Source organism: Anthonomus grandis, chromosome 19 (assembly GCF_022605725.1).
Source record: "Anthonomus grandis grandis chromosome 19, icAntGran1.3, whole genome shotgun sequence".
Lineage (NCBI taxonomy): Eukaryota > Metazoa > Arthropoda > Insecta > Coleoptera > Curculionidae > Anthonomus > Anthonomus grandis.
In genome coordinates, this window is record NC_065564.1 from 13,031,815 (window position 1) to 13,049,858 (window position 18,044).

An 18,044-nucleotide genomic window follows, 5' to 3' on the forward strand; every position below is an offset into this window, starting at 1 on the left:
CAGAAGAGGACTGGCCGGCGGGATATGTTATATGTGACGGAAAGGAGGTGTACGCGGAGCGTAAGAAAAAATTGGTAACTACGCTGATCAATATAGGTGGTACTAGTTTTTGGAACATTGACTATTTTTCTAAGTCCGCGAAGACAATAAGAGTGATGGCCTACCTTTTTCGTTTCATTCACAACACTAGACACCCCACTGATAAACGTGTAGGTGAATTGTCTTTGGAAGAGCTTGAGGTAGTCGACAAATTTATTTTTAAGGTGGTACAAAAGGAGATATTTACTGGAGTTAACGCCCCAAGAATAGCTAGTCTAAGCCCGTTTTATGATGAAGAAGGCCTAATTCGCTTAAAATCCCGTGTATCTAACAGAAAAGACACACAAGACTATAGGTTTCCCATAATACTTCCAGCAAAACATTAATTCGTACATTTTTTGATTATGGACACACACCCCAAGTCTTGATACAGATACTAGGGGGAAGAAGGACAGTGAGGTCAGTTATCTCCAAATGTACGATTCGACTCCAAGCCTGTAGACGTGAAATCCCCTTTCCTTCCAATTGACCGAGTAAGAGACGCTATTACTTCTTCATTTAGAACTTTGTACTTCCTTGTCAACGTCGTGTTTTCTCCAGGCCTTTCGTCGTTTTGTTGCGCGACGTGAAAAACCAAAAACCGTTTACTCCGACAACGGTACAAATTTCGGTGGAGCGGAGAATGCTTTTGCCTCGCTGGATTGGGATATTATAGTGCGGGATTCTTCTATTCAAAGAATTCGGTGGCGTTTTAACCCCCCCCCCCCCCCCCCACAGCTTCATAGCGGGGAGGGTTTTGGGAGAGACTCATTGGTGTATTAAAAAAATTGCTTAGGAAGACTTTGGGACGCGCGTCATTGGACTATGAGAAATTGACAAGTGTGTTATGAAAGACCTTGTCGCCTCGTGTCCGGCAATGTTTTTACGGGATCAACTCGAAACCGATTTACCTGATTGTGATGCGGTAGACAACGTGTCGCTGTCTAAAAGATTGCGTAAAATCCAATCTTTTCGTGAAAGTCTACGTAGTCGTTCCCGAGCCGAGTATCTTGGACAGTTAAAACTTCTTCATGATAAACAGGAAGAACGTAGTGTAAATGTTGGAGATTTGGTCATTGTTGGTAATGACAGTACTAAAAGATTGGACTGGCCAGTTGCTCGAGTTGTAGAGCTGCTACTTGGTAGAGACGGCAAGGTCTGTTTGGTTCGAGTCGAGACTAATCGAGGGCAACTGTTGAGGCCTGTCCAACGGCTATATCCTTTGGAGTGCTGCCGGATGTCAGAGCTGCCAGAAATCCAGTGTAATGAAGGCGATTCTGAGGGTTAGCCCGAGGGTAACTTACCAGTTCCTGTACCTACCTGTTCCAGTATCTCACCGTTGTATTAAATTTTCCTTGGACTCGTATTCTAAATTTTTAAAGCTTTTTTCCCTTGGTTTTAATAACAGCCCGTTCATCACCATGCACCACAGGATAGGCGACAGAATACCTCTCTGTGGACATCCCCGAATTACAAAGGCTTTCAGAGTTTCATCCAGCAGTTCGTCATTCATCTTACTGTCCTGCTTCTAAGCATGCAGTCTAACCACCTGTATGTTCTCGCGTCTATGCCAAGTTCTCCTGCGGTCCTTGTAATAGACTTGAACGGTAAATTGTCAAAAGCTTTTGCAACAACCAGGAAGGCAGCTTGTAACACCCCTTTGGTTTCCAAAGTCTCCTCTACCATAATTACGAGCCTATGCACCGCCGTTTCTGTAAATTTGCCTGTGGTGTAGGCACATTGGTCTTGCAGCAGCGAGTTTTCAACCAATGCAAACATTGCTAATGTGTCTGTCGATCAGTTTTTCTAGTGTCTTCAGAAGAAAAGATCAGTTTTTCCGGGCTTGGACATAAAAGCAACCCGTACCAACCTCCATCTGTAAGGGATATATCCATAAGTTAGAGTAGCTCTTATATAGTCATATATATTATAGTCAGTTTATATATTAATACTTCTGGCCCTTCTTGCATCAATCCTGGAATGATTCCATCTGGGCCAGCAGATTTATGTCAGCCTACCAACCCTCTCGACGTGCTTTATATTGACGTCTCACTGCAGTCAGGCGCAGTCACAGCAGTCAGGACAGTACTCTTGTCTGTACTGTTCTGACTGCCCGTTATGTTGTCCTTTATAATACACCCAGGAAAAAGTTCGGTCAGTGTTTCTTTTCTTGTGGTTGTATCCTCAGCATCGCGATTGCATAGGGAGCTAATCATGCAGCCTTGCTCCTTGGCAAGAACTTTTTGGAGTCGGGCAACACCCGTAATTTAAAAACAAATGTATTTATGGTCCGAACAACGTGGATACATGCCAGTTTTTAATAGTCTCTCTACGGCCTCTGTTGGTGGAGATCTTGGTTCATCATAAGGAAGGTATGCTGATCCGATTTCAAAGTCCTTCGGCCTCTCCTTCTTATTTATTATTCTCACTGCTAGTCCCTAGAACAAAACAGAGTCATGTGGAGTACTTGGAGGTTTTTCTTAGTAAGAATAGGGGTTCTTGGTCTCTCACTGGACCTATCATAGATAAGTGTTCTGTGAACCCTCCCAAGGCCTCTTATTACCTGCTTATTGGTTCAGGGCTCTTGAATTAGGTTTTCCTGGGTTTAGTTGTTTAAGGGTCACCCTCCCCAGTTGATAGCAGACCCTGAAGCCTGCTTTCTGCAGAGCCTTGAATGAAGACCCATGCAGTGAGTAGGAAAGGGTTTACGCTTTCTTGTCTGTCCACTCTTCCGTCTTCAAGGCCGGGCTCTGTGCCTTGAGACGGATCCTGCCCCTTTCTTCTTCGGCATGGTCGGGGTACCGATGACCTTTGGTCTTTTGGTCCTTGGCTTGAATAGCTTGAAGCTCAATCCCTTCCAAAAAGTTCTTCAGCCTGCCGATGGTCGTCGACAGCCGCTCCTTAGTATGCGCAGGTTATCCATAGGACCCCTGCGGAAAACGACGCCTTCAGGATCTGGACTGGATTCTGGCTGGTTGACGCCAGAGAGTAAATTTCCTCTTCAGGTTTTTTCTGAACCAGCCTATCTTGTTCCTATCTGTCAACCTATCTGTCAACGATTAAAAAGAGTTTATACAAAAAAACCCATTTTAAAAAATGTTTGATATGATTATTACTTACATAATATTCTTTGAATTGTCATCAGTACTTTTTGTGAATGGAGATGCCGTGATGCATGGTAAAATGACGCGAAACATAAAAAATTATCAGCTGGCGGTGCCCCATCGAGCCACACCAGAGGGAGAATTTGATACCTTCCATGTGAACTATCATCATCAGTATGACACCAATGAGTTCAACAATAGATTCAAGCGGCAATTAGATGATCCGCATAGTCTACATTACGGCGTCTTAATCGATGATGAACTGCACCATTTGGAAGTATGGCCAAACAGGCACTTGCTCCATCCCAGGGCTGCCATAGAACGTTACAACGGTTCAAAATTTAGAGGAACCAATAAAATTCGTAGCCCCCACGACTTAAAAATGTGTTATTACCAAGGAAGAATACGTGGCATTAAAGATTCAGCAGTTCATTTATCGACTTGTCATGGTTTATTGGGTCAAATTAGTTTTAATAATAAAACGTACTTTATCGAACCTGTTATGGGACATACACCGAACTCAGATGGCCATCATTTGCATGTTATTCATGATGGCGCCGACGAGAAATTAAATAAAAAGTTTTGCGGCTCTAAATCTCATGTAAAGAGGCACGGGTATGATGAAATCAAAGCCAGTCTCAAGGAGTTGTACCAAAAAAAAGGTTTTTCTGTTCTTAAACGTTCCGCCAAAGGGAAAGAGGAAGATGCCGCAAGTAAGATTAAGGATGCTTCTATAAGACAATGGCAGGAAATTATGTTGGTACTCGATCAGTTTGCCATGGACAAGTACCAAGCAAATCTGGACGTAGAAGTTTTCGGCCTTCAGCTGATAAACGGGATCAACCAAATTATGCATGATGCAAGCATGCCAGCAACAATTGATCTAGTTCTAGTGCGAATGATATTCCTGGACAAAAACGAGGACACTTTCAAAATCGCAAATTCGAATGACGTGGATAGAGAGTTGGTCAATATTTGCGGTTACACCAATAGCATCAACCCGCCGGAAGAAGATCATCCCAACCATCATGATTCAGCCATTTTTGTAACAGGACTGGACATATGTCGTGGCCCAGCGGAATGTGGGGTGACGGGACTTGCTATATTAGGTGCCGCATGTACGATTCCCATGAATTGTCAAGTTATTGAGAGTGAGGGTATGCACACAGCATTTGTAGCTGCCCACGAGCAGGGTCATTTAATGTCAATGGATCATGACGTATATAATCCACCAACCTACCCGTGTACAATCACCGATACATATGATAACTCTATATATGTGATGGTTCCAATGCTAACTCCACTTATTAAAAGATATTCTCCATGTTCCATTGCAAGTTTCCTAACATTCACCAAGGAACACTATTTTGACTGCTTTTACGACGAGCCTTCTAACACGGATTACAGTGAAGCGGAAGCGTCTAACATGATGCCTGGCCAGCTGTACAGCGTAGAGCAACAATGCTTCCTTTTAATTGGCAATGTTAACAAAACGACAAGAGAGGGAGAGCCGTGCCCTATAAAAGGGATCATAGAGTGTAGTAGACTATTATGTAGAACAGCAAAATCGTGCATTATGGCACGTAATGAAAGACCATATGACGGTACTCCTTGTGGAAAGCAGCCCGCGGACAACTATTGCCTGGACGGGGTGTGCGTACCAAAAGGTACAAAACCGAACAGCACCGATGGCGGTTGGTCAGAGTGGGGCCTATGGGGCGAATGTTCGGCCACTTGCGGCAAAGGAATTCAAGCACGCGAACGCGATTGTAACAACCCCAGACCGAAGAATAGAGGCAGATACTGTTTAGGGCTACGTAAACAGTATCAAGTTTGTTACGTAATGGACTGTCCGCCAGACGAACAGTCTCGAAGGGTACAATCATGTAAGAAAGTCTTTAAGCAAAGAGGGGCTATCCCGATCCGAAGAGAGATTAAAAAGGACTACAACATACAAAGGGGAATAGTCGATAAGGAACATCCTTGCTCCAATGTTTGTGCTTATAGAATAGGCAATAGGGGACCTTTTATAACGTACTTTTTTGGCTTGTATGTACCCAATGGGATTAAATGTAAACTTGAGGATCCCAATTATATTTGTCTTGATGGGCAGTGCAGTTTTGCCGCTTGCAAAGGCCCTATCGGTCCAGATAATACGGCAGTCGAAGATTTTTGTGGGGTATGTGATGGAGATGGTACCCTATGCAAGATAGTTGAAGGTGATTATAATGGCATTTCTGAATCCCAATGGCATAAATTGGCAGATATTCCTGCCGGAGCAAGAAGCCTGAAATTTTGGAATGATGACCCATTAAATGGGGTTATTTCTATCGGGGATCCGAACGACAATCAGGAAACTGCAATAAATTCACCGACTGAGTTTGATCAAAGCCTAAGCGCGGGGGCGTATCCTTTTTTTGATAGATATATGTTTTACTACGAGCAAGAGTTAATTGAAAACGGGAATAAGGGAGCGTTAATTACTATCAAAGTGGACCATGTACGAGTAGACACCGCGCTTTACATATCACACATATTCCCTTTGAAAAACCTGAACAGGAAAGATAATGTTAAGGTTTTTTGGCATTATTATGAACGCGATCAGACTGCACAGAGAGAACCGAAATTCAAATGGGATTTCGATCACTACGGCGAGTGCAGCCACAAATGCGGAGGCGGAATTGCCGAACCGATAATTAAATGTTTCGAAGACGTAGCAGGAAAAGTGAGCAATAGATTTTGTGAGGAAAAGAAACTTGAGAAACCTACAGTTGAAGCTAAAGTATGTAATTCGGATCCCTGTCATCCAGAGTGGAGAGTAGGTGCTTGGGGACCGTGTAGAGCATGTAGAAAAAGAGGTGGAGTGAGGACTAGGGAGGTGCAGTGCGTAAAGGAAACAGGAAGAAAGGCGGGCGATCCGATACTTCTGAACGATTCTGATTGCGAAGGTATGAAACCAGGCATAGCGCAGTTGTGCTTTACACGGAAAGTTTGCGGCAACAGGAAAAGAAGGAGACCTGCGATGCCAGGAAAGTTTCAGGACACCGTGTGGCGTCAAATGAAGAAAATTCATATTTTGCAAAAACGATTGGTAACTCCTTTTAAGCAAACAAAGACGGTGCCGACACTTTTTGCCGAAACAACCACCAAAAGTACCACGTTATTTACATGGACCCCGCCACCGTTAAAAGACAAATTTATTGTGGAAACGGAACCCGAGAAGGTATATCAAGTTAACGAGCTAATGGTAATAGATTCAAATAAGTCTGACGAGGATGCTCTTGGAGGCGTCCTTCCTGTAACCATGGAAATATTAAACGGAACTACTCGTATATACGTTGTAAACGCAAAAGAGGAACGCGATAAAAAACTAAAGAAGTTTGCAGAAAGAAAGACCAAAACCACTAAAAAGTCTAACTGAGTTCATTTTTTTATTATGTGCTTATTTAAGTATTTTATGTTATTATTAAGTTGTGAAAATCCATAAATAAAAGCTAATTTACTTTTTTTTAATTTTGTGGGTATAGGAGTGTCTATTGTAGATTGTCTGCTTGAGACAACTTTAATTGCAGTATAAAGTGATGCATGTTATTAATATAAATCAAAAAAATAAATATATTGATCCCTGAGGAACTCACTAGGCCTACTTTGGCTCCACAGAGGCCATATTATTAAAGGACATTTTTATGGTGTAATGGTGTTCACTGGCGCTTACTCATTTTTTTAATCCCCTTTCGATCTTCTGGGTTATTTATAAGGTTTGTAGTTGGTTGTCCAACCATTATCTCGGGCACCACCCTCAAGCTTAATGTGGATGAGGGACCACGGCATATCGGGTAGCCTTTAGACAGTGGAGAAAGTAATCCAGGTCTTCTGTGTGAGTAAAACTATAGGCAACATTGTAACAAAATCACCTTTATTCATTCCAAAACCTAACATGTCATCTCTTTGCTAACACTTCTCAATAAGCCTTACATACGGCCAAATTCAATACGGTACGGTGCGGGAAGAGGAGGGGTGCAATGAAGAGAATCCATGTCGGTAAGCAAAATGTAAAAGCGGTACGGTACAAGGGACTAGTAGCCGTCAAACTGTCAATGGACACGGGAAAGGATCTGGTTGTCTGCTCTGCCTACTTTCCCATCGAAATTGAATCACACCCCCCCCCCCCTCCGGCCGTCACTGCGGTGGTCAAATACTGTGAAGACTTGGGTCTCCCGCTTCTCATGGGCTGCAATTCGAATTCACATCACGGGGATGCGGAGATGCGAACCCAAGGGGCCGCTCCCTGGTTGATTTCATGTGCTCAAATGGCCTAGAACTACTAAACCGAGGCAGTGTCCCTTCTACTGCTTTCTACTGCAATAGGGGCCAATCAATTATTGACCTTACTATCTGTTCACCTAGTACTGTGAACCTTTACAGCTCATGGAGAGTGTCTCTCGAGGTGACAATGCCGGACCACAGGCACATTCTTTTTGAATTAAAGAAGCAGGCTCGGTGCGATACCCTAGCCTACAGAAACTCAAGGTGCACTGACTGGGACCACTTTCGAGAGGACTAGTCGGTGGTCTTGCGGACCTGCCGGCAAGCTACACACTTCCGGCCGACACAGAGATCGGGAGATCGGGACTGTTAACCTGACTCGTGCAATAATCGCAGCATTCGAGGGCAGCTGTCCCCTCAGACGGAGACCCGCCAATGCCAAGAATGCCTGGTGGAACAGGAACACGGAAAAGCACCGTGACACTACGCGTCGGCTCCTTTGCAGGGCTGAGCGCACTAAGCTTGCCACTGACTGGGATGCGTTCCACGCAGCTCAAAGGCAATACAAAAAGGCACTCAGGGACTCCAAAAGACAGTGCTGGAGGCGGTTCTGCGATGATCTTGAAAACACACCATCCGCAGCACGACTGTGCAAAGTACTATCCAAGGAACCTGGAACTAAATTGGGGTCGCTGTCACTTCCAGATGGCGGCTTTACTACCAATGAGCGGAAGTCACTGGAGGTCATGCTGCGCACCCACTTCCCAGACTCCAACTCATCTCGCGATCCTCCTAGCTGTTCTCGGGCTCCGATTCGCTTAGAGTTCGAGACTGCTAGAAGAATAATTACCTGCGAGAGGGTGAAATCGGCAATCAAGACATTCCCCCCCTTTAAATCTCCGGGCACGGATGGATCATGTCCATGCCTTTTTCAAAACGGGTTAGAAGTACTAACTCCACACATAGTCAGACTATTCAGGTCGTCCCTTGCTCAGGGCTACGTCCCAAAGTTATGACGTCAAGTGAAAGTCGTCTTCATTCCGAAACCCGGAAAAAGAGATTTTACAGATCCCAAATCGTACCGACCTATCAGCCTTACCAGCTTTATGCTGAAGGCGATGGAGAGGCTGATTGATCGATATCTTAAGGAAAGCATCCTGGTCAACAAACCACTGCATGTGCACCAATACGCCTATCGGGCGGGCAAATCCACGGACCTGGCCCTACACCACCTCGTTAGGAAGGTGGAGGGTGCTCTGGGTAGTGGCAAGACCTGTCTGGGTGCGTTTCTAGACATTGAAGGGGCGTTCGACAACATCCCTTTTGCATTAATCTGCCAAGCGCTTGAGAGCCGCAGCTCAGAACCCTGTTTGGTTAGCTGGATAAAGGCCATGCTCTCGAAACGTCAACAATGCTGGCCTATACACAGAGGCCTACGGTGATGATCTGGTAATCCTTTGCCCAGGGAGAGACGCCGTCTCAATGCGGGGCCCTATGATGAGAGCCCTGCGTATGGTGGACATATGGTGCCTCTCGGGGGGTCTCAGACAATTGTACTCTCTCGATGATCTGAGAGTTTCTAAGTTTAATCTCATACATTTCTTTTGCGTTTATCTCAATTTGCAAATCTCGTTCTCGAATTTTCTCCTCGAGTTTGCGTACTCTTTCCTCGCTTTGCCTAATTTCCGCACTCTTTGGCAGCTCCGAGGTCGGGGTTTGGAGTGGTTTTAAGTGATTTTGCTAGTCCCTAATCAGTACGGGATTTGGTATGGGGTTTAAGGAGCTTAGAGGAGTCGTCCGAAGTCTTACCCCGCTCTCTCTCTTGTCTGGTTGTCGTTCTCTTGTAGTCTTCGCTTTTGGTGGATCTATCCGTTCAGTATCCATCGGACACGTCCATTCTTTGCTTGTCCTCTATTTTTTTTCGGCGATGGTTGCTGCTCAACGGACTGCCGCTCGCGTTATATAGAGCACGGGCATGCGCGGTACTTAGTAAACGCGGTAACCGTAGTGGTGGTACGGACACGAACAGTGCTGAGGTATTAACGCGGTGATGAATTAATAATAATATCGCGGTCGCGCGTTTATTAACAAAATAGAAACTTTCCTAACTTTACTGGGCAAAGCTTAGTTGTCAACATGAATCTTGAAAATTATTAATTTAAGTTGGAAAAAGAACCGACTAATCTTTGAAATATGGACAGTTTGGTCCAGGAAGTCTAATGAAAATTGATCAAAATTACGCAGAGTGGCCTTGAAGTTTGTCCCATTTTTCCAAGGAAACTGGTGAAACTAGAAACTTGAAAACTGGACAGTAGGGTGCGCTCTAGTATCCATTCCAAGAGGCATCAAAGATTTTTAAACGTTTTTTGACTAGTTTTTGAAATATGGACAGTTTTTTCCAAGAGGATTTAGTGAAAATTAATAAAAATTGTGTCGGGTGACCCTGAAGTTTGTTCCAATTTTCCAAGAAAACTGGTGAAACTAGAAACTTGAAAACTGGACAGTAGGGTGCGCTCTAGTATCCATTCCAAGAGGCATCAAAGATTTTTAAATGTTTTTTGACTAGTTTTTGAAATATAGACAGTTTTGTCCGGGAAGTCTTGTCAAAATTGTGCAGAGTGACCTTGAAATTTGTTCCATTTTTCCAAGGAAACCACCGGAAATCTGTCAAAAATCCATGGATTTAAAAAATTCTTTTTTAGGCCTAAAGTGCCCGATGTACCTGTCAAAAAACGCTTAAGCCGCGATCGCGTCAAACCGACTCAACCCAAGTTATATCCCTGACAAACGTGTTTACTCCACTTTGAACTCCCTTAGTATAGCATTTAAATGATGCTTTCCTTATTTAAAAAATTGTGTTGGATGACCCTGCAGTTTGTCCCAATTTTCCCAGGAAACTGGTGAAACTAGAGACTTGAAAACTGGACAGTAGGGTGCGCTCTAGTGTCCTTTCTCAAATGCATTAAGAATTTTTAAATGTTTTTTTACTAGTTTTTGAGATATGGACAGTTTTGTCTAAGGAGATCTAATGAAAACTTGTAACAATTGTGTCAAGTGACCCTGAAGTTTGACCCAATTTTCCAAGTATACTGGTGAAATTAAAGACTTGAAAACTAGGCAGTAGGGTGCGCTCTAGTGTCCTTTCTCAAATGCATCAAGAATTTTCAAATGTTTTTTGACTAGTTTTTGAGATATAGACAGTTTTCTCCAAGGGGATCTAGTGAAAGTTAATAAAAAATTGTATCGGGTGACCCTGAAGTTTGTCCCAATTTTCCAAGGAAACTGGTGAAACTAGAGACTTGAAAAAAGGGACATTAGGGTGCATTCTAGTGTCCTTTCCCAAATGCATCAAGAATTTTCAAATGTTTTTTGACTAGTTTTTGAGATATAGACAGTTTTCTCCAAGGGGATCTAGTGAAAATTAATAAAAAATTGTGTCGGGTGACCCTGAAGTTTGACCCAATTTTCCAAAGAAACTGGTGAAACTAGAGACTTGAAAACTAGGCAGTAGGGTGCGCTCTAGTGTCCTTTCCCAAATGCATCAATAGTATGCATCATAGTAAAAAATCTAGTAACTTCGTTACGTAAAAAAATGGAATTACAATTTTTTTTCCAAATCTAAACTTAAAAAGATACAGATACAAAATATCACGGAACTTATCTACCTAACCTAACTTATACACTAACTCCCTCATCGGTATCCCCTTGGAAGGCGGCGTGGATCGGGTCGGAAAAGTCCAATTGAGCAATGGTTTCTTCCTGGCATGAAGACCTCACCTCAGGTCTGGTCATCGGTCGGTTTGTTCTTAAGGTCGGTGATGCTACGATGGTTGGTGGTACCTCAGCCAGTCTTGATGCTGGCATCCTCACCAACATATTTACAAAGGGTTTGTCACCCCAAGAAACGGTAATTAACTCGGTCATTAATAATGTCCAGGACATCCACATAAGCGGTAAGGCGGCTTTTGACCAAGTCTTGAAGTTGTCGGTGGGTGTCCCTTTGATGGCGGTACCTCGGTCGGTTATAAGAACGAAGTCGACGGTTATACATAAGCGGGCTTAAGGTCTTTAATATGAATCCAGTGGAGGGTTTTACCGGTGCCATTCTTTAAATCATAAACTACCGGAGAGATTACTTTAGTTACAGTATACGGTCCGGAATATTTCGGTACTAACTTGGCAGCAAAACCTCTTACGGCGGAAGACAACGCATTTTCTTTTTTCATTACTTTGTCCCCTATGTGACAACGCGAAGCACGGCGTCGCAGATTGTAGTGGTGACTCTGACTGGTAAAAGCTCGGCTCAGATTAATTCTCACCAGTTCAAAAAGTTCTTAGTCTTTGTAAACGGTCTGTGTGATTGCCTCTATGTCAGCTGTTTCCTCTTCGGGCTGTCGGTATAAGGCATTGCGAGGATCAATCTCTCTGCCAAAATTCAAAAATGCTGGAGAAAATCCGGTAGCATCTTGTCGGGAGCTGTTTTGGGCAAGTACTAACTCTGGTAAGTGTACGTCCCATTTTCGGTGATCTTTTTCGCAATATTGAGCAATCATTGTCTTGATCGTTTTGTTGGTGCGCTCTACTGGATTGGCCTGTGGGGTATAGACAGGGGTAAAACGCTGAGTGATACCCATTTCCTGTAGGAGCTCCTTAAATGGTCGACCAGTGTATGGGGTTCCATTATCGGTTAGTACGGTATTTGGAAGATCTTTGGTAACGGTCCAACTAAATCACTCGTGACTACCTCCCACGGTTGTTCGTTTCGCGATGGCTGCAGCAGTCCTGGTGTTTTCTGCTGCGATGGCTTGTACCTTTGACATGACTGACAACTCCTGACATAACGAGCGATGTCTCGCATCATTCCCGGCCAATAATATTTCCTACGTATTCGGGAAGTAGTCTTGGCAATGCCACGGTGTCCTGTCACAGGAGAATCATGGTTCTCCTTGAGTACCGCCTCACGAGTTTCTTGCGGCAAGCAAAGCTTCTACGGATCTGTCATTTCGCTCTCGGTTAAGTCGGAAAGATCCCAAAAATGTCGATATAACTGTCCATTTTTGATGCAAAAATCGGGGTAAGCTGCGGGATTACTTTCTACTGCAGCTTTTTTGGCTCTGTACCAAGAACAGGGATTAAAGTCACCCAGACTTAACAGCGGTTCAGGTTCGGAGTTATTTATGGCACTTTCAAGTGGGTCCCTTGATAGGGCATCGGCAACCTTATTCAGTACCCCCTTATGGTATTTGGTCTCGAAAGCAAACTGTTGGAGGTATACGCTCCAGCGAGCGAGTCGGCCGGACGGGTTCTCCATGGAGTGCAGCCATTAAAGACTCTGATGATCGGTCACAACGGTAAAATGATATCCTTCTAGGTACGGTCGCAATTTTTCAACTCCCCATACTATTGCCAGGCATTCCTTCTCTGTAACAGAGCACTTCTGTTCGGCTGCAGTAAGACTGCGGCTGGCGTAGGCAATAACATGGTCACCATCGGAGCTGTGCTGGATCAGGGCTGCTCCTAACCCATGGTCGAATGTACAAAAGGCCTTGAGAAGTCCGGACATGTCAAGACAGGCGCTTCGGTTAAGCGAGTTTTTAATTCATTGAATGCCGTTTGTTCGGTTTCGGTCCAGCCCCAACGGTTTCTCTTTTTGAGTAGTCGGTTAAGAGGGCTGGCTATCTGCGAAAAATTCGGTACGAAGCGTCGGTACCAGGAAGCTATTCCCAGAAAGCGTCGAAGGCTCCGTAAGTTGTTAGGGGGTGGTAATATCATAACGTCTATTGATATTATGCCTCGGACTTGGGGAGGTAAGCGATCAAGCCATAGGTTTTTAAGAACTTGTAAGCTAATATTATTAGACGCCAAAGTTTGCATACGATGTAAGAGTTGTGTTGGTTTAAGGTTACTCAAGGTCATCTCCATTAACCGTTGAATCTTTTCATCAATACTAGTGCCAAATCTCGAGAGGAGGCGAGCTTTCAAATCGTCGTACGCCCTACCCTTGGTGGGGTTTCTTAGTAGATCAGCTACCTCTAGGAGAACTTCGCTGTTGAGACTAGTTACTGTGTGGTCGAACTTACAGTCGTCGTAAAAAAATTAAAATGTTATAATTATGTTAGTTTGACAGTGTGTGGTTTTTGTATTTCGATAGGTCTGATGATGCCCTAATGCGGCGAAATGCGTAACCTTTAATAGACGCTGATTTATGAGACTTGGACTTTACTTTTTTCCCTCCTTTGGTCATATACTTAAGTCTCTTTGAGAGTAATGGATGATTATTTCGAATTAAGAAATAATAAGGTTGACTGTGGTTGCAAAAATTCTAAAATGCCTAGAAAAATATCGATAACGTCAATCGATTGGCCATCGGATTCAAGATGGCGACGATATTGCAGGTTTTCTAAAAACCAAATTTTAAGATTTAGCCGTAGATCGAAGATAGATTCTGGCTGGGTGACGTAGTCTTTTTGTTTCAAGTGGCCCCGTAAAAAAAAGTCTAGAGGTGTAAGATCGGGCGACCTGGCTGGCTACTGGGTAGGCCCTCGACGACCAATCAACCAATTAGGGTAAGTATTAGTAGTAACATTTCTGCTAAATTGAGGCCAACTCAGATTCATGACCTTAAGGATCAGTGGTTCTATTGCATTTTCTAACAAGTTTAAATAAATATTCCCTGTTAAATTTCAATTCGAACTCTACAAACAACACAGCTACAAAAAAATTACACCTGAATAGGTAATAAAATTAAGAAAAAAACAAATTACACGGTTTTGGTACGAATTTAATTCACTTAACTATGACGAGGCAAAAATAATTTCCTACATACTTACTTTTAAAGCCAAACAAAACATAATAGTAACAACTAGATAAGCGATATTATTCAGACAGTTAAGCAATCCAATATCCACCGTGAGTCAATATTCGCTTTTATTTACAACAAAAGGTTCTGTGCATCTCTATGACTTGACAAATTTATATCTTTTGTTGACTAATACTATACATAGAATACTGTGGATAAAGACTACTTATAAGATGACTGATAACAAAATAAAATAACAACAAAATTAAGAGTTTACTAAAGGCATTTTCTCCGGGTTCGTCGATTTGGCAGACGGTCAGCGAACTATGCTCGAGATGCTGGTGCGCGCGGTGTTTCCTCCCGTCTCTTCGTCCGATTGGTCCGGCGATATCCGGATGGCCTGATACCATTGGTTCGTTAAATCTGTCATTTGGCTTTTGCAGTCCTTAAGTTCCTGAAATAAATAAGGAAAAACTGAAGCTTGTAACGTGTGAAAAACAAGAGTGGACGGGCCTATTGGTTTTATTTGGTTTGTTTAAGTGCAGACATGCTCGCTTTAAGTGCCTTGTCAATTAGGCCCCATATTCATCATTAAAAAAATATAATATTTGGTTCTTATTATCCTTTTTGTATTTTTTTTTAGTTTTGTTTCGTTTTTGCATCAGGAATCTAGGTGCTTTGCTCTATTTATACAGGGTGTTCCGTTGATCATGTAACAAACTTCTAGGGCAGAAAAAAAACAGTACCCGGAAATGCTTCCTCAGGGAGCTAAATCTCTTTAACCCTTTCACTGCTAAGTTAGCTTTTTACGCCGTGCGGCACTTTCTAGCCCGAAACGCATATCTATGTCCGGAGCAGCGTATAGCTAATTTAAATTAGTATTTTTTTTAATTTATTTATATATTATAATTATTTTACCAGCTTGTAGAACTCGCCAAAAGAAGTTGAGTTACTCTCACTGAAATACTCAACTTTGAAAACACCCTGGTATAAGTTAAAAATTTGTAAAACATCTTTTTAATTTTTTTTTGCTGGGGAATAAAAAAAAACATATTCCATGCAAAAAATTTACAATAACAAAAACTCAAATTTATAAACAAAATAAACAACTAAACAAAAAATATACATTCTGGAAGGTTAGAAAAACCATCAAATAAAACAAAATAAAAAAACTTTATGAATTCCTATGATATTTTACAAAAGTCAGTAATATTTGCAGAACTATTTATTGAATTTTTTTTCACTTGTGACATAAGAAAATTTGTTGCTATAAAGCAGTAAATTTCGCTGAAATCGGTATTTTTCCAACGATTTACCCTCGAACTTTTGGATAACTCTGTATTTTCTGTAACGAATATGGAGTAAAGGTTTGTTTGATCCGCGACGTATTGGGTTACATTTTCATCAAAAAATATTTTGAAACAATCCAGTGCCGTACTAGACATGTCTAACTGGGGAATCTGACAGCCAGACGTACTGTTATCAAAATTATGTACTACAGGAGACAGATCAGATGATTTCCAAATGTAATCTGATTTAAATTTTTTAGTGGGTACAACCAGATCTTCTTCCGACTCGGAATCAGATGAGGATATAATACTCAGTAAATTATCTTCTTCCACGTAATTTTGCTTACTTGAAGTACTTGGACCAGCAGTAGGTTCAGTGTCGTCTAACCAGTCTAACCAGCCATAATCGCCTGAATTGCTGACGACATCATCATCTTCACTTTCGCTGTTAGCCAGAATTTGATACAACTCATCGTCCGTATAAAATTTTGGTTTAAATGGCATTTTGAAACAGCAAAACAATAACCTCCCTTCCATAATTCAATCAGCATACTAAACAAACAAGATCGAGACGGTTCGCATAAGTTGAAAAGTAACCCCACCCCCCACTGAAATATTTCGGCGCGTGGATGGCTCTAGGCTAGTGTTGGGTTGCTATTTAGCAGTCTGCTACTTTTTCACTGCTATTTGGTTTAGTAGCAACTGCTATCTGCTATGAGTTTAAGAATCGCTGCTATTAAAATAGCAACTGAATTTTTTTACGCAGACACCTCGGCAGCTGATTGTCTGGTATCTCGTTGGTTGCAGCGGCACAGCGACAGCTTATGGTGCAGCGTTGGCGATAGCGTTATCGGAAAGAAGTCGGCTTTTAATATTTTAAAAATTAAGGAATAAAAATAAAAGCTTTTAGCGATTATTCTTTGTCCACTCGGTCTGTTTATAGTTTATAATAATTGTTCCTTTTGCAAATTCGCTCATGCCGCTCATGGCTTTTTACAGTATTTTATATTTTAAAATTTAACAGTTTAAAGTTTACACTGTTTACAGCTAGGACTAGCTATGTACGACATGTATGTATCGAATAAAACTCAAATAGCACCTGCTATTAAATAGCAGCTATTTTCGACTGCTATTTCTGATTCGCATTAGCAAAAGCATTTGCTATACGAAAATAGCAGGTTTGTCCCAACACTACTCCAGGCGGTTCCAATGCGTCTTTAAATATCACCATTTTTAATCGTGTTTATACGGCCAGAGCAGCTTGTCGTTAAATAATTTCTTTGACGCAACCGTTTATATACGTAAGGAGCAATTTTATGCATACCGTATATATACGCCTGGAGCAGTTAAAGGGTTAAAGATAATGTTTAAAAACTATGGTTTTTATACGTTAACAATGAGGCTCTGCTAAGTCTTCCGCCTCTGGACCTCGTTGTGCAATTCGAGGCAATGAGGGCTGCATACAGGTTACACGTCCTCGGCGAACTACGTGCTGGCGAGACCGGTCACGCAAAAATTTGGTCACGGGCCATACAGGAATGTCCTCTCCTTCTGATGGGCAGTGACTGCATGGCTCCAGTGACTGTGGACTGCGAGGGATTCGTGACGCACATTGCAGGTAGAGAGCATTCCAACAGACCTGCATTGCTAAATAGGATCTGGTACACAGATGGCTCCAGAATGAATAACAGAGCTGGATCAGGGCTTTGTGGTGGGATCCCACATACCAATAGGGCATACTCGCTGGGGGACCAAGCCACTGTCTTCCAGACCGAAGTATTCGCTGTATTAAAATGCGGACAGAAAATCCTAAGCCGCGGACACCGCAATACAGTCGTATCAATATGCTCGGACAGCAGAGCTGCCATTAAGGCTATCACGGCCGCAAAGGTAAGCTCCAAGCTTGTACTAGAGTGCATAAAAGTCCTGAAAAAACTGGTGCAGGTTGGCTGCAGGGTCCAGCTCGTCTGGTCACGCAGGCCATGCAGGTATTGAGGAAGCAGACTCTCTTGCCAGACTGGGATCCGCGAATGTGCCGATGGGGCCGGAACCCATAGTTGGTATCGCCAAATGCGTTGCGGTCGCGTCAATGAAGGGTCTGCTGAACAAGTGGACCCACCGAAGATGGACTGAGTCCCCTGGTGTGAGACAGGCCAAAGCGCACATAGGTGGGCCCTCTGCCTGTCTTACCAAAAATCTACTACGCCTAAAAAGACGTGAAATTCGGCTAGTGACAGGTCTTTTAACCAGTCACTGGCACTGAAGAAGCCATCTCCATACTATCGGTATTGCGGACAACCCGGAATGCCGATGGTGCTGTGAGTAGGTATGTGCGATACTGAGGAAAGTACCGGTATTTCGGATCGCATCGTATCATTTTAAAAGTACCGGTTGGTTACAATATCGACAAGTTCAGTACCGATATTCCAAGTACCGGTACGATTTAACTAAATATATATATTTTTTTAAAATGTTAAATTAGCGCGGACTGGTATGGTCAATACTGAT

At 42.8% G+C, this 18,044-nt stretch overlaps 2 protein-coding genes across 2 annotated transcripts in view; one reads left to right on the forward strand and one right to left on the reverse strand.

Moving 5' to 3' along the window:
- The first annotated feature begins 3,131 nt into the window (after nucleotides 1-3,131).
- Nucleotides 3,132-6,695, forward strand: LOC126747567 (A disintegrin and metalloproteinase with thrombospondin motifs 6-like). The gene has a single exon (XM_050456305.1). It carries the CDS (start codon nucleotides 3,175-3,177, stop codon nucleotides 6,601-6,603), a length of 3,429 nt encoding a protein of 1,142 aa, XP_050312262.1. The 5' UTR covers nucleotides 3,132-3,174; the 3' UTR covers nucleotides 6,604-6,695.
- Nucleotides 6,696-14,208: 7,513 nt separating this feature from the next.
- The window catches only part of LOC126747322 (sodium/hydrogen exchanger 8), a 45,798-nt gene continuing 41,962 nt past the window's right edge, over nucleotides 14,209-18,044 (reverse strand). The window contains exon 3 of the mRNA XM_050455869.1: nucleotides 14,209-14,701. Coding sequence (XP_050311826.1) covers nucleotides 14,564-14,701 — 138 coding nt within the window. The 3' untranslated portion in view covers nucleotides 14,209-14,563. The remainder of the gene's footprint in view (nucleotides 14,702-18,044) is intronic.